Source organism: Perna viridis, chromosome 7, assembly GCF_037379345.1.
Source record: "Perna viridis isolate PV_CMFRI_1.1 ecotype Kerala chromosome 7, ASM3737934v1, whole genome shotgun sequence".
Lineage (NCBI taxonomy): Eukaryota > Metazoa > Mollusca > Bivalvia > Mytilida > Mytilidae > Perna > Perna viridis.
In genome coordinates this window covers 40,397,491-40,423,726 of record NC_142451.1, presented here as the reverse complement: position 1 = coordinate 40,423,726, position 26,236 = coordinate 40,397,491, and the positions used below count along the sequence as shown (strand labels likewise).

Genomic DNA, 26,236 nt, shown 5'->3' with positions numbered 1-26,236 from the left:
ACTGTAAAAAAGTGACCATTCTCTCTTCAGTTGTGAGCAGTCTTTAATTTTATATATGTTTTACAGTTAACTTAGTTTTTTTTTTGTATTATATGATTAAACTTGGTAGTTTGTTTCTTTCAGAAAATGTATTCCACGACCCTGTTAGAGCTTGCTGGTGACAGAAGACTTGAACTTAACCATTCCTTTGCTCTGTGTAAAGAGGTTTGTTCTATTTATTTGGTCACTTGCAGAGTGCTGAAGACTGCCTTGTAACTTGAAAACCTGTTCGATAGGCCACTGTGAAAGTACTTAAAATCATGGATACCAATTTTTGTGGATTAGGGTAGAAACACAAGTTCGTGGATTCTTGAATTAGGGGTTTTTGAGGTTTTCAGTATACACATCAGTGGGATTCTCCTTTTCGTTGGGAACCAAATTCTGTGATTTGGCCTACCCACAAAAACCCCCGAAAATTGGTGCCCCGCAAACAAAAGTTATTTCACAGTATTTGACATAAAAAGAAATTTTAAAAAGATTAAATCATCTTTTAAATAATTTTAGGTACCTTTAAGAATGGTATTTTAATCATGTTATTTTTTAACTAAGTTTCTAACTGCTAAAGCACTATTTTTGAACTGTTAATCAGTGTTGTCCAAATGGGAGGCAACTCTGTATTATATTTTAGTTATTCTGTATTGTTGTAGGAATTACTTTTTTTCACAGGCCAGCCTTTTGATAAAGGTACTACAATGTAACCTTGTTTTTTTCCTGACATATAAAGTATGAGATTTTTTCCTGATAAAATGTTTTCAGCTGTTGTGATTGCTTTATTTGCATTTATCTATTTGAATTTCAGCTGGTGTTATTAGGTTGTGATGAAGGCTTATTCTCTGTGAATGTTTACAATGGAAAGCATGCTCTTGTCACCAAATTATCAGGATTTAGCAGTGTTCACCAGATTCTCTATATCTCATCATTGAATCTTATCGTCATTGTCACAGGTAGGGAGAATTCAAGTTCTATACTGTAAACTGTTCTTCTCTTATTTTGCTTCAATTTTCATACCGCTTGACCTGTGTGGAAAAAAATGTTCTCATCACTAGTGATTTTTTTGTTCTCGGAGTTTGATTGGTTTAGAAATTAATTGTCTTGGACTCCATCTGCAATCTCCTTGATTGTCATTGTAGTTATATTTCAGTTAAATGAGATAATTTTTGTGTTTTTTTTTACCTTAAATAAGAATTATGATGGGACTCTGGAAGATTTGAAGTGAAAAAACCTTTGAAATGATCGGGTTCCTTTTGTTTGGAATGTGTACGTTTGTGTGACGTCAACATGTTTCGTACGAATCAGAATCATAACATTTCACACGTTTTTAACTTTTGGGTATTTTTGACGTTTTTAGGACATTAGAGAAACAAAATTTACACTCAAAGCTTCTTGATTATGAATTTCTTACATCTCGTGAAATAAATTTTATAGTTTGAATAGCTCGGCAAGCCTTGCAATCAAAACTACAAAGTTTATTTCACTCCATGTGAGAAATTCCATAATCAAGTCGTTATCGTTGACATTTTATATTTTTCAGAGTTTGAATTTGCTGTTGTTTCTCAAGTCAAATTACAATGTTCTACAGAGAAAATGTTCACAACTGTTAAATATGCATGTGACAGTTGTTATTGCCAAAATAGCGTATATTAATCTGCTGCGATTATTTCATGGTTTACTGTAATTCATAAGTGAAATGTGGTTAAAATTGGTTTTCTATTAAACTGATGAAGAAATCTTATGGTAGCACAAATAACAAGAAATTTTGAAGTTGCAAGTTATTCACAACTCAATGAATACCCTGTCATCTTGTGGTTGGCAGGAGTTCATATTTTACTCTCAAAATTTGAAAGTTTCTGAACTTTCCAGAGTTTCAAATCACTGGTCCACTTGAGGAAATCTAAAGTCCTATATAGTGTCAATTATAAGGGATCCAGGTAATGAAATTTTAAAGGCCATGGACAGAAAGTGATGGTGCCAGACCTCCAACCATGTTTTTGCATATGTGTATTAATGTTTGCCAACTTTGTATTTAAATTTTCCCACTATTTATATGTTAAGTTTGACCAGTATTTGTATTAAGTACCATTCTATGTAAGAATCAGGCAATGGGTGGCACATCATTGAACTCAATGATCTTTTATGACTAAAATATATTCAATACATTTAAAAAACAACTGAAAAAGGATTTAAATTTATCCTGAAACATCTGTGACATGTTTTTTTGTTTTTACTAATTATAGGGAAAAGGTGCGGTAAAATTTTCCCACCATTTTATCATAGTGCATTTGAGCTAAATATGTCCTTTCAATATCTTGAAAAGGCAAACTTAATTAACAATTTTATGGTTATTTCTGGGGGTTATTAGGTATAAATACTTGGATTATGCAAATAAATCTTTGTTTTTTTTTCTTCATGTGCCAAATCTTATACACATTTTGCCTGATTCTTCGACAGACAAGTACTGGAAGGTTTTCTCATGTGTATTAAAGTTTGTCCACTATGTCTTGGGTTCAAATTTACTTCCAAGATTTAAAGGTCGTGGACTGTTTACTTGGGTCACCAATGGTAAAAGTAGGTCTAGTAGGTCACCTTGCTTTTATAATAATTTCAATTTTATTATGTCTCCCCACTTTTGTGGGGAGACATATTGTTTTTGGCTTGTCTGTCTGTTTGTCTGTCCATCACAAAGTTTGTCAGCGCCACTCCCCTCAAACTACTGAACCAAATTTTATGAAACATGGTATGTAGTTAGATCATCATATGTAGTTTTGCATATTTCCAGGAATTTTTGATCCCCTAATTTTTGTAGGAGTTATGCCCCTTTGAACTTAGAAATTTGCCAAAAAACCTGTGAATTACCTTATCAGGGCAATTCCATTAAAAAAAAATATTCAGATATTATATAATACTTGTTAAGAGGACTTTGCAATATCCAAAACTATATTGTGATAGATTTTACCTATAGAAATTCATACCGAAAATAATTTAAAATTGGGAAACCATTTCTTTGCCTGCATAGGTTTCATTTCTGCTCAAAACAGTTTGTGGGACGGGGGAAGACATATGTTTTTGCAGACAAAAACAATCTTTAATTTGAACTTTGTTTTTAAGGTCACCTTTCATAAAATGACAGTTTTTTTTTTCTTTATTGTGACCTTTTTATATAGTTATTAAACAGAATTCAATTGATCTCTCATATTAGTTTTTACTCGGACGTCATGTGACTTCTTAGTCTTATAACCATCTGATGTCGATCAAAATATCAAAATGACTTCTTGTTGATAACCACCTCAAAAGTACTTCCACCACGAGAGAAATCTGGTGGATGAATATTAAAGTGTATCAAATTAATTATTTCGTATAAATACATTGCCAGTTTTTACAATATACGATTGAAATTATATTTTCATAATTAATTGTCAAAGAAAAATTCAAATATGTATATAGAAGTTTGAAGTATATTGCATTAATCTGTATATGGATTCCATGTGATTGGCTGCGTTTAAACCTAAATAGGTTGTAAAGATTACACTTTGAGAAACAAAATAAAAATGAAATGAAGCGAAACCAAAAAAAACAAAAACAATTGTGTGGATGTGTGGTTTTACTAGAGGTAAAAGTGCTGATCCCGTTGTAAATAATTAGTCTTTTTGGAAATACAGAAAGAACAAATTACCATCAGCGTATTTTAAAATACTTATAAATATCTCATGACTTCCGAGGTTCAGTGGCATCAGTGCTTTGATTTTTGTTATTGGTCCAATGCTCTTTTATGGACTTTTATGAACATATTATCTAGTGACATATCGTATGTCTCCCACTTAATTATTTTATGACGATTTCTACACTTTCCCACTGGACTTCTAATGTTAATGTCACATTTGGCCTTTTCTTTGTGAAATGTCAACTGACTAGACTATTATTTCTGTTAATTGAATGCTGCTGGTTTTGGATCTGTGGGTGGCCTTATTAGCTTACTAATACTGTCTGTCCATCTTTTTTTCCTAAGACTTTTTAAGAACCCTTCAATTAATTTCACATTACATCCTATGAAATTCCTGAAGCCTATTGATTTGCAAGATCATATGTTAATAGAGTAATAAAGGGAACCAAGGTTATAGCGCTAATCAAAGGAATGTAATCCAGGGACAAAGACCAGACATGGAAAAACAAACACACACAACAAAGAACATGCAGTAACTAAAATCATACATAAAAAGCTACAAAAGCAAATGAGCAACTCGGACTCCACTAAAAACTGGGAGCATGGACCAGGTGCACCGGTAGGGCAAGTGTCCTCTGCTTTTCTAGAAACACCTGCCAAGTTGTTCATTTAAAGTCATGTCCGGGGTAGACGAAAGAGGGAAGGAAAACCATGATGCACTGAACAAATCCGTTTTCAATAGCTTGTCATAGGTTAAAATTTTTAAATGGCACACTTGTTAGTGCCTTTGTAATTTTTTTTTACCTGCGTCACTAACGGTGAAAGCCAGTCTAGTAGCTCCAAGACTCCATGGGTCAGTCATGTTTAGGGATTCCTTCTTTATGTAAATCTATAATTCAAATAGTAATAAAGCAATATTATTCTTTGCATATAACTTTGCACAGTGAATATATAGATATTGAAGATGTGCATCTCCTATTATGTAGAAGCTATGTATACAGGTTTGCCCACTATATGTATGAAAATTTGCTCACTATGTTTACAAAAGCTTTTATACTCATCAGGTCGTGAGAGATCTGTGGTTATCATTGACAAGAGAATGATACATTCTCGGGTAGACCAGGCTAACTCTGCGGCCAAAGAAGAAACAAACCCTGTCCCTCATACTGTGATAGAGGGCATTGTTGGATGTACGGTGATGGATGCTGGGAAATGCCAGGCTGGATCGTACATGGTTGTAGGGATGGCTGATCGTGTCCTCTTACTGAAATATAACTCAGAACTTAAATCATTCTGTCTTAGAAAGGTAACTAAAACCTGCTATTTATTTTGTGGCTAATCAATGATTTTGTGCATCTTAAGTAGTACTCCAGCAAAGAATCAAGCAAAATGTGTTTCATGGTTGCAAAGCCTACATATTTTTATTTTTTATATTTTGTTTAAGACGTTATTGTAAACAGAAATTAACATGTGATTTTTCATATAACCCCTGTTCAGAAGTGGTATAAGTTATATAGAATGTACTGTAGAATTCAAACAAATGGGAGATAACTCTGGAAATGACACTAAAATACAGTAGAAAAGATTTGATATCTCATAAGAGCAGACAGATTGTAATGAACGATTATACATTTCGTCATAAAGGCCTATGAAGCAACTTACTTACAAAAATAAAAATATGTAGCTTTTTTTGGTGTGTATCACATATCACAGAATTTGCATGAATTTTAGCTAGATTACTGAATTGGAAGCTATCGTGTGAATGAATGATTGCGATTTTGTCGTTTTAGTCCAGAATGTGATTTTACTTGATTTCTCTGTTTTTTTTTCATATTGGTTGATGGATTAGTTTCTTATTTTGTAATATTTGAAGCGATGAAATGTTTATCCATATACAATTTACATACACTTAATTGCCTTTAGATTCCACAATAGACCCTTTTGTGTTAAGGTTATGAGCATGCCCAATATACACTCCCATTAGGTAGGTCTTGGGTAGAACAAAAGAATTTTCCTTGCGGGAGTGTTTATTTAGCATATGCCAGGCATGCTCATTGACTATCCCACAGTTAGCACAAAAGGGTCTATTATGGTGGACACTGAAAGTTTTGATTATGTCTGCCTTTAATATAAAGTTGCATCTTATACTATTACATCTGAAACTGCCTAGTCTTATAGAGACTGTTGAAGTGATTCTCTTGGAACAATCTGGCTTTATTTTAAAGGAATTTATGACAAATGAGCCATGTAGCTGTGTTTGTCTGGCTTCTGACTTTGCTGTAGTAGGGACAGATAAATTCTACAGAATTAGTTTGGATCATCCTAACATTACTGGTAAGTAAAAGCATTTATCAACAACTTTAATTGGTCTGTCCAAGATTCAGGTAGGGAAGTAATTTATCTCATGATAATCAATGAAATGGTTCAAACACATTAGTTATGTCCTAAAAACATCTGTGTTCATTTTCTTGGATCTGCAATAGATATCGCGTTATAATGTTTGACTGGTCATAGTGTAAAAATTCTGGCAGGAAAGTTTTCTGAACTTTTTTTCATTTCAGTGTGATAGAAAAAAGGTTGGTATTTGCTAATGACACATGGACTGTTATATCACTAGTAAAAAAAATATCCATTTTGAAGGTGTTGATAGAATGTATTATCATCCTATTAGGCTATTTGGAATGGTACTTAAGGTCTGGACTGAAAGTATCATTAGGTTTGTTGCTATTATAGGGATACTTTCTGTCTCCTCATCATAAGTGTTGTTTTTGTATATGGAAGTATTACCAGAACTCAATACTTTGCAACTCTTTGGAAACCGATTGATGGAAATGTGTTGATATTTTGGAGGATTGTTAGTTACCATTTGTAGTTGTTGATATGTTGTAGGATTGTTAGTTACCATGTGTAGGTGTTGATATATTGTAGGATTGTTAGTTACCATTTGTAGGTGTTGATATGTTGTAGGATTGTTAGTAACCATTTGTAGGTGTTGATATTTTGTGCCATTGTAATATGACAAATTTTACAGGAGTTTTGGGACTTTTACACTTCTGGCTACAATTTGCTGTTTTCTGTAAGGCATAAACTGTATGTTGATAATTTATTGAAAAAATTATTCCACTGTTAATGGTTGGGGTCAGTTTGTTTCCAGTTTACCATCAGTTTAGTGGTCTTTCACTTAACAGTAACTTTGTGAGGTGCCTTCATTTTGCAAGCAATATATTTTCAGAACAACACCGATGAAGCCAGATTAAAAAAAAGGGGGATGTATGGTTTCTCAGGAACCTTGAGTTTATCTTATTTTCTATTTGTAGATTTTGTAGACAAACGTGATAATTCACTAGCCTTTGCAGCATTTGGTGCAGCTATCCACAACAGTTTTCCTTTGGCAGTAGTCAAGGTTTCTCCGGAGGGCTTGCCATTGGAATTTCTCATCTGTTTTCATGGTTTGTATACACATATATAGCTGTGTATAGCAGTGGCTTTAAGTTATAAAGTCTCTTCCTTATACTGCCCACTTAAGAAGTGAGAGGTATATAGTGATCATGGTTCCTGTCTGTTCACCTGTTTGTCCATTCCCAGTTCTAATCTATAATTTCTCTGAAAATGCTTACTGTAATTTGATGAAACTTATACCATTTATTATAAATAATAAAAGTCCAGTTCAAGGCTACAACCTTTTGGTCTTCTCTGCTAGTTGAATATTTTAACAATGCTACATTGCAACTGCAAGTCTTGTCAACAGTTAAAATAAACACATTTGGAACGAGGCTTTATATTGATGGGCCATATGTTGTAAGCCATTTTTGTCATTGTTCAATATCAAATTACTGTGCAGTTTGGGATGGTATACTATTAAAGCAGGACAGTGCATGTAACTTCATGTTTTGGATCTGTATCAAAAACTATATGTATACTAGTTTATGAATTTCATAAAGAAGCAATGTGATTGTTATTGTATATTTTTTACCCAAGTGTTGATATGGAAGTCTCACATCAGGTTGTTGTTCTTAATCTCCAAACAGGTCATTAATTAAATATTTTAAAAATCTTTTAGTCCTACATGCTATGACATGATATTGTTCATTTCATAAGATGTGGACAATTGAACTATACTTGATTTTCTTCAGCTTTTTCAGTCTGGATTTTACCATAAACCTACAATGTAAGTGGTAGGAATTTCGTTCCTCAATACCCCAACCTCTTAAGTAAGTTTCGAGCGCCAAACTGCTTGTTCGACATTCTTCGACATTGGCAGAATTATAGTTCGATATATTCAATACCCCAACCTCTTAAGTAAGTTTCAAGCGCTAAACTGCTTGTTCCGACATTCTTTGAAATTGGCAGAATTATAGTTCGATATTTACCATTTAAAACATTTTATACAGTTTCTTTACCCTAACATGGGAGATGGTGATTAAATTGAAGGAAAACAAATGACCTACCTGATGAGACAATCCAGCAATCCTGAACTTCACATTTGGTTTTCAGCATTTTGAATTGGTACATCCAGTTAATAAAATTACTGATTTTAATTTGCAAAACGAAAATATTAAATTAACCAACAAATTGCCATAACCAACTTGAAGTTTGTTTTTTCAAAATTATATTGTATTCTGTAAAATAAGTGACCTAATTTAAAATGGCTGGTCACTTTGATAACTCTCTTCATTACAAATGTTTTCTATGTATTTAACAAAAATGTAGTTTTTTTATCACTTGATTTCCAGTGGGTTAAACTTCTTTTATGTAAATAAAAGACGTATCATTTTTTTTAAACATATGTTCAACTTATTCATGTTTGAGGTGGCTTGCAACATGTCAGATGCTATAGGTTAGGATGGTACCAAGTCAGAAAATAGCTTGCCAGACAACCTCTAGCACTGCTTGATTTTACCATTGTTTTACTATATACATATTTGACCATTTAGCCTTCGTTTATTGGCCTGATATAATCACATCTGATGTATTATCTTGTCTAATCTATAGAACATGCCATTCCAAAAAATCATTTGTTAAGAGAATTAGGAATTGCTATGAATAGACTGTTGAACATAATTATATTTTATACCATTTTACAGAATTTGGATTCTATGTTGATTCCAAAGGAAGAAGAAGTCGTCCAGCTGAACTGAAATGGAGCTGTTTACCATTAGCATTTGGTGAGTATCTTTAAGTACCAGTCCATATAAAATACCGACACTGCCAATGGTAAAGTGATTCATGGTGTAGAAAAACCCACCAAACGATGCTTTTTCAGTCTACATATGCTATACCTTCACATAACAATAAACTTTTCTGCATCCGTATCTGCACTCTTTAGAAAATCATACTTTCATCTCCCACTAAAATCAGCCTAATTTAGCCAAATCAAGAACGATAACTCTTGTAAAGTGAACATTCCATTTACAAACTATATAATTTTTATCTCAAAAGTGTAACAACCAAATGAAAAACTAAGAATGATTATGTGATCAGTAACTGTCTCTGAACAGGAAATAAACCTGAATTCGGTGGGTGTTTACTTGCATGAATCACTTTCTGTCTGATGTTTAGAAAGACTGCTACTTAAGGAGATAGGTAGGGTAAGGGACGTAACTCTTACAAATCAATAGAACGTTTGTGTAATGCATTTTACATCAATGTCATCCAAGCATCAAAGGAAAATGGATTGATTTCATTCTATTTCAAATGGAAGCTTGATAGGCTTGAGTGAAATTGAATATGATGCAAACATATCACAGATTTCAAGAGTTATGTCCCTTGCCCCAGGTCAACCTTCTAAGTAGGAAGGAAGTTTAATCAAGGTCCTACATAAGGGGGGGCCTAAATTAAGAATGGTTCAAAAACGTTCTGTTAGAAAAGATGCATGAAATTTAGAAATGATTTTAAAATACGTGCGCAGCAGGTGTTCTAGAAAATCCTCATACCTGTGTTGAGAAGAGACATTACTCATTTTGACATGGCAATGCATCATCAACCAAGTCATACTTTGAGTAAGAATAGCTACACTGCTGAATTAAATTTAATGAAAATTTCACAGAATCAGTATTTAAGATTTTGATATGAAGTTTTTTTAGGTTTCACATCAGCAAGCATGGACTTAATGATTCCCTGTCATGGGGTACCCATCTCTCATCTGTAACTCATTCTACTCAACAAGAAAGAATTTAATAAAAGACTCACATGATCTTGATAACATTAATCATTGTGCACCCTTTTAAAAACTTTTTTGATCCAAATCAATGTGAGGTCAAAAGATGCACTCTATCAAATGGGGAGTGGACTTTATTTAATTAGCATTTGTCAGTTTTTCTAGTTTGTGTACCTGTTGTTAATGTAGTCTTGTCAATACTTATAGAGTTCTTGATGACTGTCTTTTCAGTGAAAGGAATCATTATTAGTAAACCCCCACTTCAAAGTGAGGAATAGGGGATATAGCGATAGGGGCGTCTGTCCTCCCTTCTGTCTGTACTGTCTTCTTTCCTTCCATTACACCTATAGTGGTAGGGATGTCTGTCCTCCCTTCTGTCTGTACTGTCTTCTTTCCTTCCATTACACCTATAGTGATAGGGGTGTCTGTCCTCCCTTCTGTCTGTACTGTCTTCTTTCCTTCAATTACACCTATAGTGATAGGGATGTCTGTCCTCCCTTCTGTCTGTACTGTCTTCTTTCCTTCCATTACACCTATAGTGATAGGGATGTCTGTCCTCCCTTCTGTCTGTACTGTCTTCTTTCCTTCCATTACACCTATAGTGGTAGGGGTGTCTGTCCTCCCTTCTGTCTGTACTGTCTTCTTTCCTTCCATTACACCTATAGTGATAGGGGTGTCTGTCCTCCTTTCTGTCTGTACTGTCTTCTTTCCTTCCATTACACCTATAGTGGTAGGGATGTCTGTCCTCCCTTCTGTCTGTACTGTCTTCTTTCCTTCCATTACACCTATAGTGGTAGGGGTGTCTGTCCTCCCTTCTGTCGGTACTGTCTTCTTTCCTTCCATTACACCTATAGTGGTAGGGGTGTCTGTCCTCCCTTCTGTCTGTACTGTCTTCTTTCCTTCCATTACACCTATAGTGATAGGGGTGTCTGTCCTCCCTTTTGTCGGTACTGTCTTCTTTCCTTCCATTACACCTATAGTGGTAGGGGTGTCTATCTTCCCGTCTGTCTGTACTGTCTTCTTTCCTTCCATTACACCTATAGTGATAGGGGTGTCTGTCCTCCCTTCTGTCTGTACTGTCTTCTTTCCTTCCATTACACCTATAGTGATAGGGGTGTCTGTCCTCCCTTCTGTCGGTACTGTCTTCTTTCCTTCCATTACACCTATAGTGATAGGGGTGTCTGTCCTCCCTTCTGTCTGTACTGTCTTCTTTCCTTCCATTACACAGAGGTGTACCATCTTTTATCTGTTATTCATTTTTACATTGCTGAATGGAATTTGATGAAACTTTTCAGGGAATTTTGATTCCATGTTTCCATTGTGCATCTTCTATTTAAGAGTTTGATCCAAATCAATGTGAGGTCTAAAGGTGCATGTTACCAAATGGGGAGTGGAGTTTATTTAATTAGCATTTGTCAGTTTTTCTAGTTTGATAGGTGGTTCTTTCATAATGTGTCCATATTTTGGTTGTTATGTCATTGAAGAATTATATTGTCTTTATCAACCTACACTTCAACAGCTGATGTGGGTAGAAAAACTCAAGGCCATGTAAGGTGTACAGAGTTCATAGATTTTTGGTCAAATTTTGAGTTATTTTTTAAGGTAACATCTACTTTGTTTTTGTCTAGGATAAAAGGATTTATAGTTCGGCATGTGGATTACCATCAGTCTGTTTGAAGAATTTTTGGGCGGGTTGCACTCTTGTTGGTTGGGTAGAGAGGGAAAATAATTTCGTAACATTTTTCTCTGCAACTATATATATATATATATATATATATATATAAATCACAGCCACTGGATATTTGATAGGCAACTTGAGTATAGGGTCCCATATCATTACCATTATTATTATCATATCATTATACCTATAGTGATAGGGGTGTCTGTCCTCCCTTCTGTCTGTACTGTCTTCTTTCCTTCCATTACACCTATAGTGATAGGGGTGTCTATCTTCCCTTCTGTCTGTACTGTCTTCTTTCTTCCATTACACCTATAGTGGTAGGGATGTCTGTCTTCCCTTCTGTCTGTAATGTCTTCTTTCATTCCATTACACCTATAGTGGTAGGGATGTCTCCTCCCTTCAGTCTGTACTGTCTTCCTTCCTTCCATTACACCTATAGTGATAGGGGTGTCTGTCCTCCCTTCTGTCTGTACTGTCTTCTTTCATTCCATTACACCTATACTGCACCAATTTTATGAAAGAGTAATCAAGGGAAGCAAGATTCTAGTGGAAATCAAAAGAATGTGATCTAGGGACAAAAACCAGACATGTAAAACACACACACAACATAATAATACATACAAAGAAATAAAAGTAAATGAGGAACTTGGACTCCACTGAAAACTAGGAGCATGGACTAGGTGCACCGGTAGGGTAAGCATCCTCTTCTTTTCTGGAAACACCATTACAGTAATGACATGATATATAGCTGTGCATATAACCAGGAATTCAGATTCATTGAAATTTGTGGGTGTTATGCCCCCTTTGAACTTTGGAACAGGGGAGACATATGTTTTTGTAGGCAAAACAATGCTAAAACAAAATTTGAATTGTACACAGCAATTTGAGATCTGGTTTACCAGATTTCTACCTGTACCCACCATCAGCTTTTTGCTGTGTATGAAGTCTGCTTACATATAGCTTCCTTTGGGGTTTCATCTTTTCCTATTAATGAGTCGAACTAGCACTTGAGTAGTTAGCATGATTTCTGTAGTTTGGTCTACTAGTGCTTTTTGGGCATCAATGGTAGATATCCCAAAAATTACAATTTTTGTAAAATTTATCCTAAATTCTGAAAGAAAAATTTAAAAAATGGGAGAAAATTTTATGATTTTATTAGATTTTATGCTTATATCTTCTTGTTTTCCACCTTTCATTAAAGTTGGGGTGGGGAGGGGCTATAAAGTTTGGTTTTCTATTCAACCGTCTGTCTTTCTGTCCCTCCATTTGTCTGAAACTTGGTTCCTAAGAAAAACTCATGACAGTTTTTATGTTTTTACATGAAGCTTATGACAGTTAACCAGTTAGGAGTTTCAAAAAACGGTCAATAGTTCGAAGATCAAGGTCAGTCACATGCCTTGTATAATTTCTGTTGTGAGACAGAAGGTCTTCTTTCATTGTTCCACCACCATTTTTTTCATTGATTTCTAATATATAGTTTTCCATTGCAGCTTACAGTGAACCCTTCCTGTATGTGACTTACTTTAACAGTGTCCATTGTATAACTATCCCTGCTGACAAGAAGGAAACAAGGTACTTATAAACTTACCTGTTGATATTGATTTGTCAAAAACAAATACAACAACACGTTTTTGTCATGCCAGTGACGACTCTCATGGAAAGTATTGTGTTTCTGGCATCAGTGTTGGTGAAAGTCAAATTTCTACTTCTTGGAGGGGTTATTGCCTTTTATTTTCAAAATTGCAGAAAAAACTGTTAACAATTGAGACCTGGGAGGTAATGTTTTCTTTGTTTCAGAATGTAAGATTTTGATCAATGATTACTTGTTTAGGTTATTCCCCCTTTTTACGTCAAAATTTGGGCTTTTTCACACTTAACTTTTAGATTTAAAAGATGATACTGAGTAACTGTGAAGAAACAAACTGTGTAGAGTTATTCAGTGTTACACTGATGATTTTGTACCATGACTACTGAAATGTTTTTTCTTATTGGTACTGTGTTAAAAGTTAATGTTTGTACTGTTGGCTGTCCATCTGTCAATGACCAACATGTTCTCTGAAAGAGAAGTAAACATTTGTTTTGCTGGCTGTCTATCTGTCAATGACCAACATGTTCTCTGAAAGAGAAGTAAACATTTGTTTTGCTGGCTGTCCATCTGTCAATGACCAAAATGTTCTCTGAAAGAGAAGTAAACATTTGTTTTGCTGGCTGTCCATCTGTCAATGACCAAAATTTTGTCTAAAAGAGAAGTTTACATTTGATTTGCAGGCCGTCCATCTGTCAATGACCAAAATGTTCTCTTAAAAGAGAAGTTAAAATTTGTGTAACTGCCTGTCCACCTGTCAATGGCCAAAATGTTTTATCAACCACTTCCCTATATCCACTTATCACAGGGACTTGATATTTTTTTCACAACAGACATATTTCATCAGTTAAAAACAGAAATCATCTTTTTTCATTCAGGATTTTACTATTACGACCTGTGTTTATAATGTATTCAACGCTTACAATTGCAGATGTCCAATTTTTCACATACTTTGCTTGCTGTGGCTGGGTCTTTATAATTTATTTGAATGTTAGGGACCACTGAAAATAACTGGATTTAACTCGGGACACTCAAATTAAATTTAAGAAAAAAAGGATCAATTGTGATTCATTTTCCTCATGTCCTCAAAATCCAGGGAAACCATTTAGTGTCCTCTGCAACACCAAATAATTATCCTCGAAACTGACACAAAACTAGTAGTTCACATAAAAACAATTTCTTAAATAAATATTTTATTTAGCTCATCTTAGCAATCTGATAATCTGATTTTAGAGTCTGATATACCCTAACTACCAATTTATTTTCCAAAGGATTTTTTTTCTTGTTTCAAGATATCAATTCAGTTTTACTTGATTTATGACTAATGCACTGTTTTACAATGATGGGACATATGTATGCAGCGATTTATTACAACAATTTTTTTTTGTTCGCAAAATAATTGATAATAAATCACTTTTGAAAATCTAGGTTGGTTTACAGTGAATGACACTACATCCACATTCAGAAGTAATTTAGTGCTTGTCTAGTTATTGATCTGATTCAGGTCAAAGTTCACAAGAAACATGAAGCAAATCCCACCAAATTTCAGAATGCTATTCAACTCCTCACTTAATTAGGAGGTGTAAAGAGGGAATTCTGATAAGAAATATGTGGTATTAACTGACTGAGATTTTTTTTTAATGTCTCTGACTAATTTGGTTTTCTCTACATCTCTCATGTGGGACAAAATCCATGCTTTTGTTTATGTTTCACCAGACAGCACTATGATAAATTATTTGTTAATTGTTTTCAGGGGAAAGCAGACCTGCCTTGACATTCAAGGACCGCGGTTCTTAGGGAAAGGAATCACTCGTGGTACTATCTACATATCTATTGGAACTGGTTACATGACAGAACTTATGCTACTTCAGGGCAATGATGGAATATCATCAGAATTTAGAGATGATGATAAAGAAAATAGGTTGGTAGTATGTTAGTGTGGAAGTTATTTATTTATTGCAAGGATCACCAAACCAGGCAAAGTGTTGCCGAAAATTTGGGATATTGCACTCTTAAATCCTTAAGGTGAAGTGACCCTCGCAAAAAGAAAAAAAAGGGTTTTTTCCCCATGTCACCATTTCACTTTATCATTAGACGAATCCACGAGTAAGTGATTAAAAATTTGTAATTTCCCGCCACATACTGGAAAATTAAAATGTCGCGTGTGTCAAGACTCCCACACTTACCATGTTTACAGTTGTTATTCATATTGTTGATCAATGAAATACTTCTTGATTTTTCGAATGTTATTCATATTTTAAAAGATTAGTTGGTAGTGTATCAACTGATCATAATGGTAGTGATATCGATGACACAATGACTTGATAATTGGAGGGGTGGTCCTTGATAACGTAGTTGATGTTGGGAGAATTTAGGGTGTCGTAAATTTATTTTTTATGGTTTTATTCATGGGAGAAACAGATTCTTCCACATTTCCTTCGGGATTATAGGATTTCTCCACTCCCGATAGTTAAATTTTAGATTTTAACTATCTCGAGTGGAGAAATCCTGTAATCCCCTCGAGACTGAAAGATCTATATTTTGATGATTGCCCTGTCACTCTAACCTCTGACGCATCATTGTTTTTATTCTAAGGCAAAAAGTTGTCACTTTTTCTTCTCTATGTCACGTGCTTGGCAAAGAAGCAGTGACTACCAGTTAAAGATTTTTGTATGACTTGGCTTTAGATGAAACCCATGACCTCCCGCACGGTAGGCATGCATGCCACCACAAGACCACTGGGACAGTTGAGTTCAAGGTATAAGGTCTTGTTTCAGAAGGCTGTTCAACTCTCACATAATTTAGGGGTGTTAAGAGGGATGTCTGATCAGAAATTCATGGTATTAACTGACTGAGTGTTTTTTCTAATGTCCCTGACTACCCATATAGTTCTTTCTGCATCTCTCATGGACAGTGCATGATATAGCTTCCAAGTTTTTCTTCAAATTTTGATTAGAATATTTCCAGGTCTACAGTTTGAAGTTCTGGTCCATTGATTAACAGGAAACTAAATACTTGTACCAATATATATATATTTTCTAGTCTCAGCAACTGAAAACGAGCGTCACAGATCAAATAATTATATGTATAACTGTTTTGCACCTTGTCTTCTTTTGTAGTATAAATACATGTTACTGGTTTTAGACTTGACTGTGAAGTTACTAATAAGTCCTTTAGAGGGAATGTGTGAAGAGAAATATAATATTTATAAATGTTTGTTTTGATTACCTTTCTGTAAGAGATCATGAATTGTAAAAGATTTTGTTGTGGCTCTAAGTATAGATATTTAACACTACATGTATTGTGAACACGTCACAAAATGTCAGAGACCTTTTATTTTGGTGTTGGAATGGTGTTTATTACATTCATCACTTAGACTTCATCACATTAGAACCAAACTTTATTCTATACCTCTCACTCTACAACACTCCCTTTACAAAACAAGTTCTGACACTCCAGTTTCTGACCCCACCTCATCATACAGATTTGTTGCCATCATTTTGGATATTGGTTTCCACAGACTCTTTAAACCAGTTTGTGTGATAAGTCAAGATGAAGAAAAACGATCATTTCTTCCACTACCACTTGTCAACAAAGGTATAGATGCATTTGATTTGGCTAACATCCTCCATCACAAAAACATTACCAACAAAATTCCCTCATATTTCAAAGACAAATCCATACCAATTATTTCATATTCCTATACTTCACCTAGTGCATCCAAAATTTTCAATTATAAAAGGCTATTGCAGAACGAGATTGAGGACTTCATTTAGGGTAAGCGCCCTCTGCTTTTCTAGAAACACCCGCCGAGTTGCTCATAAAAAGTCAAATCCGAGGTAGACAAACAAGGAAAGGAAAACTATGACACGTTGAATAAATCAGTTTTCATAGTGCAGATGGATACACTGTAACAATCCATGAGTTCATGATGACGACCATAAAACTTCTGTAGTGATGACTTCATCACTTGTAGCAACATAACCCTGTTCCAGTAGCCTATTTGTTAGAATTCGTTTCTAGTGCAATACAAAAAGTCTGCGTAGTTTCGGCAAGCTCTGACATAACGTATGAGTTGTGATATGTACACTCCATTACGCAGGTGCTGAAGGGATGTTGCCACAGATGAAAGGAAAGTTGACAATTCTGAAGAAAAGTCATCACGTTTGTCGTAAAGTTTGGTCAATAGTTTTCCTTTACCAGTAGTGTTACAAAGTGCAAACTTCCTGATAGAAAATAAGTACTGTCCTAACAGGTGTTTAATTAACAGAATGATAAATGAAACACTTTTTATTGTGATGAAGTCACAGAGAATACCAGAAATGTGAAAAACTAATTTGTTGTATTAAAGTTCTGTTGTTATACCCCATGCAATGAAGTTGCCAAGTGTATAATGTTTTTGACCTGTCTGCTTCGATGATATTTACCAAAACTATGGGCCTTGAACTTAGCAAAATTTACAGAAAAAAAGGTTTTTCGGACTTTTTTTCGAAACGCTTGCAGATATTGACATGATTTTTGGTACAGAAATTCAACATGATAAGTTACATGACAAGTTCGTAGTTGATTGCGCTCCAATGATTTTTACCAAAATTACAGGCCTTGAACTTAGCTAAATTCACAGAAATAATTATTTTTCAGACTTTTTTTCTAAAAGCTTGCAGGTTATGACAAGATTTTTGGTATATAAGTTCACTGTGATAAGTTACAGGTCGAGTGTATGTTTTGTTCCGCTACAATGATATTTACTCTGGATTAACTAAAAGAAATCAAAGTCTGGAGTTTGGGTAACAGAATTTAGTTAGAAGATAAAGGTCTAAAGCCTAAAAAACACTCTTATTCCTTCTTTATGGGGCTCCTTCTACATATATTTCTCTTACAAACAAATTTACTGGAGTATCCAACATGGGGGCGCGTGGGGTATGTGAGCATACTCACTAAGTTTTTTTTTAGTAGGTTGCTATTTTTCCAGTGGTAGAACACGGACATTTAATTTCTCATTTTGGTTGAATGGTTATAGTATGATTTAGTCATGTGGAATTCCAGAATGTGCAAAAGAATTAATTTGTTGTATTGAGGTGTTGTTTTTTATTTGCAATCGTTTACAGTACAGTGTTCTAGGATTCCTATTTCCTGTTACCCGGGGCAAGTGAAATTTGGGTTGGGAAAGTTAGGTACTTAGTTACACTTTCCCGTGGCAAGTTGAAAACTTCATATGCTGTAAGGATTTGTTTTGTTAGGAAAGCAGTCATTGACTGTTGTTAATGTGGATTTTATATGGATTTTTCCCGAGGAAACTGCAATTTCTGAAAAATCCTAGAACACTGCAGTACTAATTAACTTTGTGTTAAGAAGCAACCATATTAGATTTCTCTTTTTAATTGAATGATACATCATGAAAACAAAGGTTTTGTAATTATTGTGTGGATATGATTGTTTCTATGTATAGTCATGGTAAAACATTTACTTTTCACTTATCTGGACATTTAGAGGAGATTGTTGACTTTACTTTATATAATGAGTATAAGATGTATCTATTACCATAAAATAATTTATCTTTCTACATCCCCCATTTTTAAACTAAGTTTGACTGCAGTTTAATTTACAAGTGAATGTGCTGTATTATTAAAGACAAAGTTTATTTGCAGTTTAATTCACATGCAAATATGTGCTGTCATAGAAAACAGCAGTTCTATTCACTGGTGAATGTGCACTTTTAATGAAGAGAGTTTTATTGCAGTTCAATTCACTAGTGAATGTGCACTTTTACTGAAGACGAAGTTTTATTGCAGTTCAATTCAATAGTGAATGTGCACTTTTAATGAAGGCAAAGTTTTATTTCAGTTCTATTCACTAGTGAATGTGCACTTTTAATGAAAACAAAGTTTGACTGCAGTTAAATTCATTAGTGAATGTGGACTTTATTGAAAACAAAGTTTGACTTATGTTAAATTCATTAGTGAATGTGGACTTTATTGAAAACAAAGTTATATTGCAGTTCAGTTCACTACTGAATGTATGGCCTCATGAAAAAAAATTGTTCTTACTTTGTCAGGGCATTCCAAATTGAAAATTATACTGATGTTTCATTAAGCAGTGTCAAGTTGATTTGCATTTTTAATATATCTCTGTCTTTTATATTTATTTTTTTTCAATGGGAATGATTATATAGAATATTGCAGTACCAAAATAGGAATAGGGTGAATATGTCGCCCCGTGCAGGTCCGGGTGGTGGAATGGGGTACCCCTGGCATGTTACATGCTTGGGTCATCAGGCCATAATAAGGAAAACCTGACCACAAACCATAGTGGTGTAACGTTATTGGAAAGATACCAAGTTTCTCGCACATTGAAGAACACTTCTGTGGTATGCTATCAGAGTAGGACATATTGGGCTCCGCCTCAGGAGGCTAAATGGCCTGACCATACCCACCTCTCTTTATTTCCATTGGCAATCAAAATTTGTCAACCCCATTATCCTTGTGTCCCATCCCATTTTTCATTTTATCAACCATTTCCTGTTCATCACCTGGATATAGCTGAAATAATGCCGGTCGGGTGTTAAACCCAATTAATCAGGCAGTCTATCTAATATGTCCTTGAACAACTTCCAAAGGTTTATATCAATACAGATTTCTGTTTTTCTACCAATTATGACTGCAAACTGTTCTTTACACATTGTGAATCTCTTCACAATACCTATACTAAAAATCACAAAATTCAGGATTTTACCAATAATGTTCATAAAATATAGCTCACAGTATGCATTGTCATGGAAAAGAATAAACGGGTCCATTTTAACACAACAATCAATTATTCATATTACTTGTCATCCGTACACAAAGTCTTTTACTGTAATGTGTGAACAGAGACATGATGTAAACGTTACCTTGAAAACTATAAGTGTGGAAAATATTCATTGTGTTGTGATGGAAAACTTATCATCTCTATTGAATTTATATGGAGGTGATAAAACTCATTATACTCTTGGGTAATGGGAACTTAAGGAGTAGGTGGTATATTGTATATTTTTGCCTCTTGACTCCTCATCTTACTAAAAGAATTTGACATTGCAGGGGCTAATCTGGCTTCCAAAATTCTGTTGCCAGAAAAATCACTAGCTGCAAGTTTTTTTCATCAATTATCAGAAATTAGAACGAAACTTTAACGCTTTTTTTTTTTTTTTTTTTTAATATGACAGTATTAAGTCCACTGATCTTTGTCAATTCATCAAAATAACCCCGCCCTTCATCACATACATGTACCCAAGATTCACCTTTGATGCGTGTATAAAGCAGGTAATTTTTAGCTCTAGTCTTAGTCAGTGCTAAAACCATCAGTCACTTTTCATATGCAAAATAATCAAGTACTACTCCAGAAACAGGTGTTTTATTTCTATCATGGATTTTATATATACTAGTATATGCTCATATAGTCGGTGATCTTAAAACATGTCGACCTTTGTCCTTTGTGGACTAATTAAATTTATATTAAAATTCAATTTGATTTTTTTTTTTCAAATGATAAAATGTCTAGCAAACTACCATGGCCTTTTAATTGTGTCACTTTTTGATTATCTCTTGTTCTCTTATACCCCTGTTTGATATATTGATGATTTAATGCGTCAGCATTTCCTTAATTAGATTTTGGGAATCCCCATTCTATTTGTTTACCGATTTTTTCCGCCCAAAAAAAGCCAAATGGCAAAATTTTGTCATCCATTTTCTTTTATCAGTTCTTGCATTTTAAAGTGTTTTAGTCACTTCCTGATGGGATAATCATTGTTTATTGGGTTTTATTTATTCTGTTATAAGGTAAATCTGTTTCTGAATGTATCATATGGTTTAAAAGGGCCATGAAGCTTGTATGTAGCCACATGCACATGGCCATAATTCAGTTTACCTTTTGACCAGATGATGAGAGTTTTGATTGGCTCAATAATATATTTACATCTGATTAAGTCTTCCCATGAGGATTTTGTGAGTCACGGTCACTTGGTCTAATTACCTTTGATTGGGTTCGGTCGTAAATTGGTTATAGTCAACTTACTCTAACCTGGTGTCAACACAAATGTTTAATTGGAGAGAATATTGGTTGCTGACAAACTTCCTGTCAATTTGAATATACAAAATCACCAACTGGTTATTTTTATCGCCAGATCAAATAAAAATTGCAATTTGGGACATTGGCGAAGCCCAGTGCAATCCCTGCATTGATGCATGCTGTTTACCTCAATGTATAAGAAGTAAAAGATCTGAAATTTTCTGAGATTTCTTCATATCGTCAAACAGTATATGTCGGTATAACCCCACCTTAACACCTGCGCATTGTCTCTTTTATTTCGCTGTCGCTTTATGACAAAGCACTCATTTAAAAATGTTTACGGGATGATTTGATGGCTGAGCGGTTATCTAATACTATACTGATACTGATTCAATAGAGGTTTACTTGGATATGTGGTTTATTTCTTGATTAATCCAACTTCCATACGAGGGAGGTTAAACGGAACAACTGTTGGGAAATTTTTGTCACAAAACTTACCGTATTTGTCATATTAGAAAAGAAATAATTTCTTCCAGGGGTAGATTTGTACTCATTTTAACATTGGTTTTGTCATTTATATTCTCATTTAACACCTCGCTGTTGCTCGGTGTTAAATAATCGAAATATAAATGCTGTACCCATGTTAAAATGAATACAAATCTACCCCTTCCATGAATTATTTCTTAAATTCCTCAGTCACTCTCTGCTTCTTGGTCATGTGTATAGAAGTGAAATGCTTATGGGAAACATCTGCTTCTCATCTTTCCTTCATTTTTAACCTTTCATATTTAGGGGGCTTTAGATCTAAAGCAAAAACTAAACTGACTCTGAAAAGATTGTACTTCATTTCTTAAAAATATTAAGTTTTTTACTAAGGAAGTACAGTATATAATAATTATTATTTTGATTTGTTTTTTTCTAAAAAATTTACTTTACAGATATTTTTGTCTGTACACAGTGTGGGTGCTTGGAAAAGTTTTCTAAAATTTTGTTGTAAGTGAATCCAGGGCTTCTTAAAATATTAACATTTGGGAATTTAGTTTAAAGCAAAGAAAAAGCATGTCGTGCAGAAATGCAGGTATTAGTTAAATTAGCAGCTGTTTTCAAAGCTTCAGTTTGACTTTTCCTCAAATTCTTCCCCAACCTCACTTTGGGCCAATCAAATCTCTTAAAATTGAATACTTGAGGAAAATCTCAATTTGAGATTTTTTATGTAACCAAGGCCTGATAAATTTGTATTCCTGTAGTGTGTAGTTTTTGTTTATATAAAAATGTTCTTGAGATTTTATTCTGATGTAACTGAAGACATGTTTCATAAACAAAATAACTACCACATGTCACATTTCTATATATAATCCTTGCCTGATAAGGTCAAATAGAGCATTGATACAGTACATGTAATATTAGTAGCAAAATATTACTGGCAAAAAAAGAGAGTTTATTTTTGCAAAAATAACTCCGTTACATGCAATATATCATGTATTAACATTATTTTAATGAAAGAATCACTGAATTTCGAAAAGTGTTGATGATATTGTTTTTTGTTGTTGTTGTTTTTTTTGTTTTTGTTTTTTTGTTTTTGCTGAATTTGTCAGTTTCTTGACGAGTGGTGAAAATTTACTGGTAGTGCTAGATACTAGCTTCGATCTGTAAATATTAGACTTTAATGCAGAATTCTATTTTTTAAATACTGATTTATATTGTACTGTACATTTACTTCTGCTTTCACCAATTTCCACATTTTTATTGGCCTTGTTAAGAAATGTCTGAAGCATTTTAATCATAACACACACCAAACCCAATGAAGAAACAAAGTTGTTTTTTTTTTTCTTTGAACAGGGAGTTCTGATTTCATTTCATATACATGTATTGTGTTATAGGGTTACTGACAGTCTAATTGTTTTATCCTTTTTAGACCAAAATCTCCAGGAAAGTTTCTGAGTCCTATGAAAGGGAGTGTGCGACCAGCACACATGAGGAGACAACTCTCACTTACTTCATTAGACAGTAACTATAGTGAGGTATCAGTATCTAGTATGGACAGTCGGATAACCATAGAGTCGGATGTATGATGTTAGGTTTTACACAGACTGTCAGACAGCTCAGTTGTTGTTCAACATGTTAACTGTCCTAACAGTAATGAGTGTATTAAGATCTGCTTTATATAGGTGCTACTTTACCATTAAGTAACAGTCTTTCTAAAAATTAGACAGGAGGTGATTCATGCATGTCAAAAACCCATTTACTTACATTTGTTATTCAGAATCAGGTACAACCACAGAAACAGTCTTAGTTTTTCATTTGGGTGTTATGCTTTTGAAATAAAATTTATATAGATTGTGCATGAAATTTGCACTTTGCAAGAGTTATCGTTCTTGATTTGGTTGATTTTAGTGGGAGATTTAACAATGATTTTCTCAAAAGTAGAGATCTAATTACAGAAAGGACTTTTGTCACATAAAAATATAGCATATGTAGACCAAAAAAGCATTGTTTGTTATGTTGGTTTTTCTACACTATGAATCACCTTACTATAGGCAATGTCTGAGTTTTATATGGACTGGTACTTATATTTATGAATGTATTTACTGTGCAATATCACCTCCACATTTTACATTCCTGTTAAATACAGTCAGTATCATTATAGTGGAAATGTTAAACATATCTTCAATATGTAAAACTATGGAAAGGTAAAGTCTTTCTTACATAAAGAATATTAATTTAGTAAAATATGTAAATACATCAATAATATATTTTTTCTAGTGTAACTTTTGTTCTGAATTATTTTCATTTGTAAGGTAACCGTTCCAACATTGTTTAGAACATGGTTTCTCCTTGTCTGTAACTTCAATATTGCTACTTAATTTAAAACACTATTCACAGTGGTGAAATATTAAGTGGAGAACATATTTAGAGCTTAATTTCTGTCTTTCTAAAAACTGTTTCAACTACTAGCCCAAACCTTAATTTCAATGATTTCCAAAATAATTTAAACCAACTTTTATTATCAAATAGCCCTTGTCAGTTTTTATTAGTCTTGGTCATAGGAGTAGTGGCCAAATTTTAATTCTGGAATGTATAAGTTTTTGCACTTGACATGGGATTTTGAAGAGCTCAATAGTGTAACCTTGCCCATTTTGTAGACCATGGTATGTTAAGAATTATTTTAAGGTGTGAAGATAATCAAATGTCTACTTTCGTTGTTTACTTTAACACTCTTAACTAGTATATTGATCATCATACATGTAATTAAAATACCTGTGAATCCATTGCCTCCAGGTACTCCTCCTCTTTTTTCTAAGCTTTGATCTGATGATTTTTGTTGAGTTATTCCCATTTTTTTATTGAAGCTAAGAAAACAAATGAGTGTCCAGGAATACTACTGCCCTTGCCATATATGTTGTAATAGTTGTAATTCTTTGAATTTGACATAGTTCAATCGTGATGAAGAAATGCACATAAATATGGTTATTAAAATGTTTCTGTATTATATTGCAAATATCCCTTTCCCCTATTTTTAAAGTGTGTATATTTTATGTACATATTTCTTACCTGGTTACATATCATCTTTCTTTCTATTTATAATTTATGTGTTGCTAGTTTTTAATGTGTATGATTTTGTTGTATGTTACTTTTTTTTGTTGTTATGGATTGAACAGACGACATAATGTGTTATTTTGGTCTCTAGAATAATTTAGCCCAAAGACATATTAGTAAATATATGCTGACAGCTAAGTAGAAAGAAGTTTTTTAAGGCAAAAATTCAAGTATTCACTACCGCCATCTTCCAAAATTTTTTTTACTGCCATTGTCATGTCATTTTTCTGATCTACACATTCTGCATATTTAATCAGACCTTTGAAACTAGCTTATTTTGGTTAGAATATTCTGGTATCTAAGAAAGTGTTTTTTCAGCCTACAAAATTTTACCATTGACTTCGACCTCGATCATATTTTTTTTTTTCATGGATGCAACATTGTAAGGCTACCAGCTATCAATGGATCATTAAAAACAAAAACAAAACAAAAAACAGCTTTGTAATTTAATACTAATCATGATCAAATGAATTATACCAAAAAGGATACTAAATTTGCCTTCTATTCATTTTGTTTTAAAGCAAGGGTAAAGATCACAGCAAATGTGTACACCATGAGGGAGTGGCATGCTTAAGTGTCAGTCTCTGTAAGAACCAGGCAGTTGGTACAACATGGTATGAAAAAACACCATTTTGAAAGTTTAATTGCCTCATCAGAATCAAGGAAAACAGACCTGATTTTCTCATATCACTTTGGAAAATTGAGTAATCATTTCACTGAAATGCACTGAAAATGTAATTTTTAAGGGCAGATTACTCTGTCAAAAAAACCTCATTTTTCTAACATATTATTGATTTTTTTCTCTGAGCAAATCCAGTGATGCAGAAATCAAATTATGGTCATTTTAAATAGAGAAAGTATCTTTGAGTGAAATTACATTGTCAGATAGGTGAGGATTTGACATGCATGTTTCTGATTTTCCCATTTTGCCTGATCTTATAAAAACTTTACTGAATGCGTTTGTCTTTTATTAAAAGTTAATTGCAATCAATTTCATCAACATTTAATATGAAAAAGGTAGTTTTTTAAAACATTGAATGATCCTTTACAGTCTTAAGCATACGATATATATTTAGTGTTAATTAAATGGCTGGTACAATTTTTTCTCTTGCAACTACAATTTTCTATGGCTTTTTGTTTTGAAAACATAAACATCTGATGAAGTATGTATAACAGGCATTTTATGTGTATAACAGCCGTTTTTTTGTCGTTGTTTAATATTTCACCAAAAATAAGTAACCACTGCTCCACAGCTCTAGATGTGGCCCTTCCGTTTTTTTTTGTTTTTTTGTTTTGTAGGAAAAAGTCTGAATTGTTTTAGTCTTTATTGAAGTAATATTCCTTTATCAGGTCATATGGTTTATTATCGTTAACTTGCTACGTGCTGTTTAGCTTTGAAGCCACCCTGAATGATTTGTTCAGTGACACTATTTATATGTATGGGGAGTCTATGATTAATAAAAATATAAAATAACA

At 33.7% G+C, this 26,236-nt stretch overlaps 1 protein-coding gene across 2 annotated transcripts in view; it reads left to right on the top strand.

Annotated features, from left to right (window-relative positions):
• Positions 1-26,236, top strand: part of LOC148612697 (citron rho-interacting kinase-like) — a 70,223-nt gene extending 43,987 nt beyond the window's left edge. For both annotated transcript variants that reach the window (XM_088594353.1, XM_088594352.1), the window contains exons 36-44: positions 124-204; positions 839-983; positions 4,762-5,003; positions 5,923-6,031; positions 7,015-7,146; positions 8,782-8,862; positions 13,026-13,107; positions 14,874-15,041; positions 23,079-26,236. In XM_088594353.1, the coding sequence (XP_088450479.1) occupies positions 124-204; positions 839-983; positions 4,762-5,003; positions 5,923-6,031; positions 7,015-7,146; positions 8,782-8,862; positions 13,026-13,107; positions 14,874-15,041; positions 23,079-23,235 (1,197 nt within the window). In that variant the 3' untranslated portion in view covers positions 23,236-26,236. The remainder of the gene's footprint in view (positions 1-123; positions 205-838; positions 984-4,761; positions 5,004-5,922; positions 6,032-7,014; positions 7,147-8,781; positions 8,863-13,025; positions 13,108-14,873; positions 15,042-23,078) is intronic.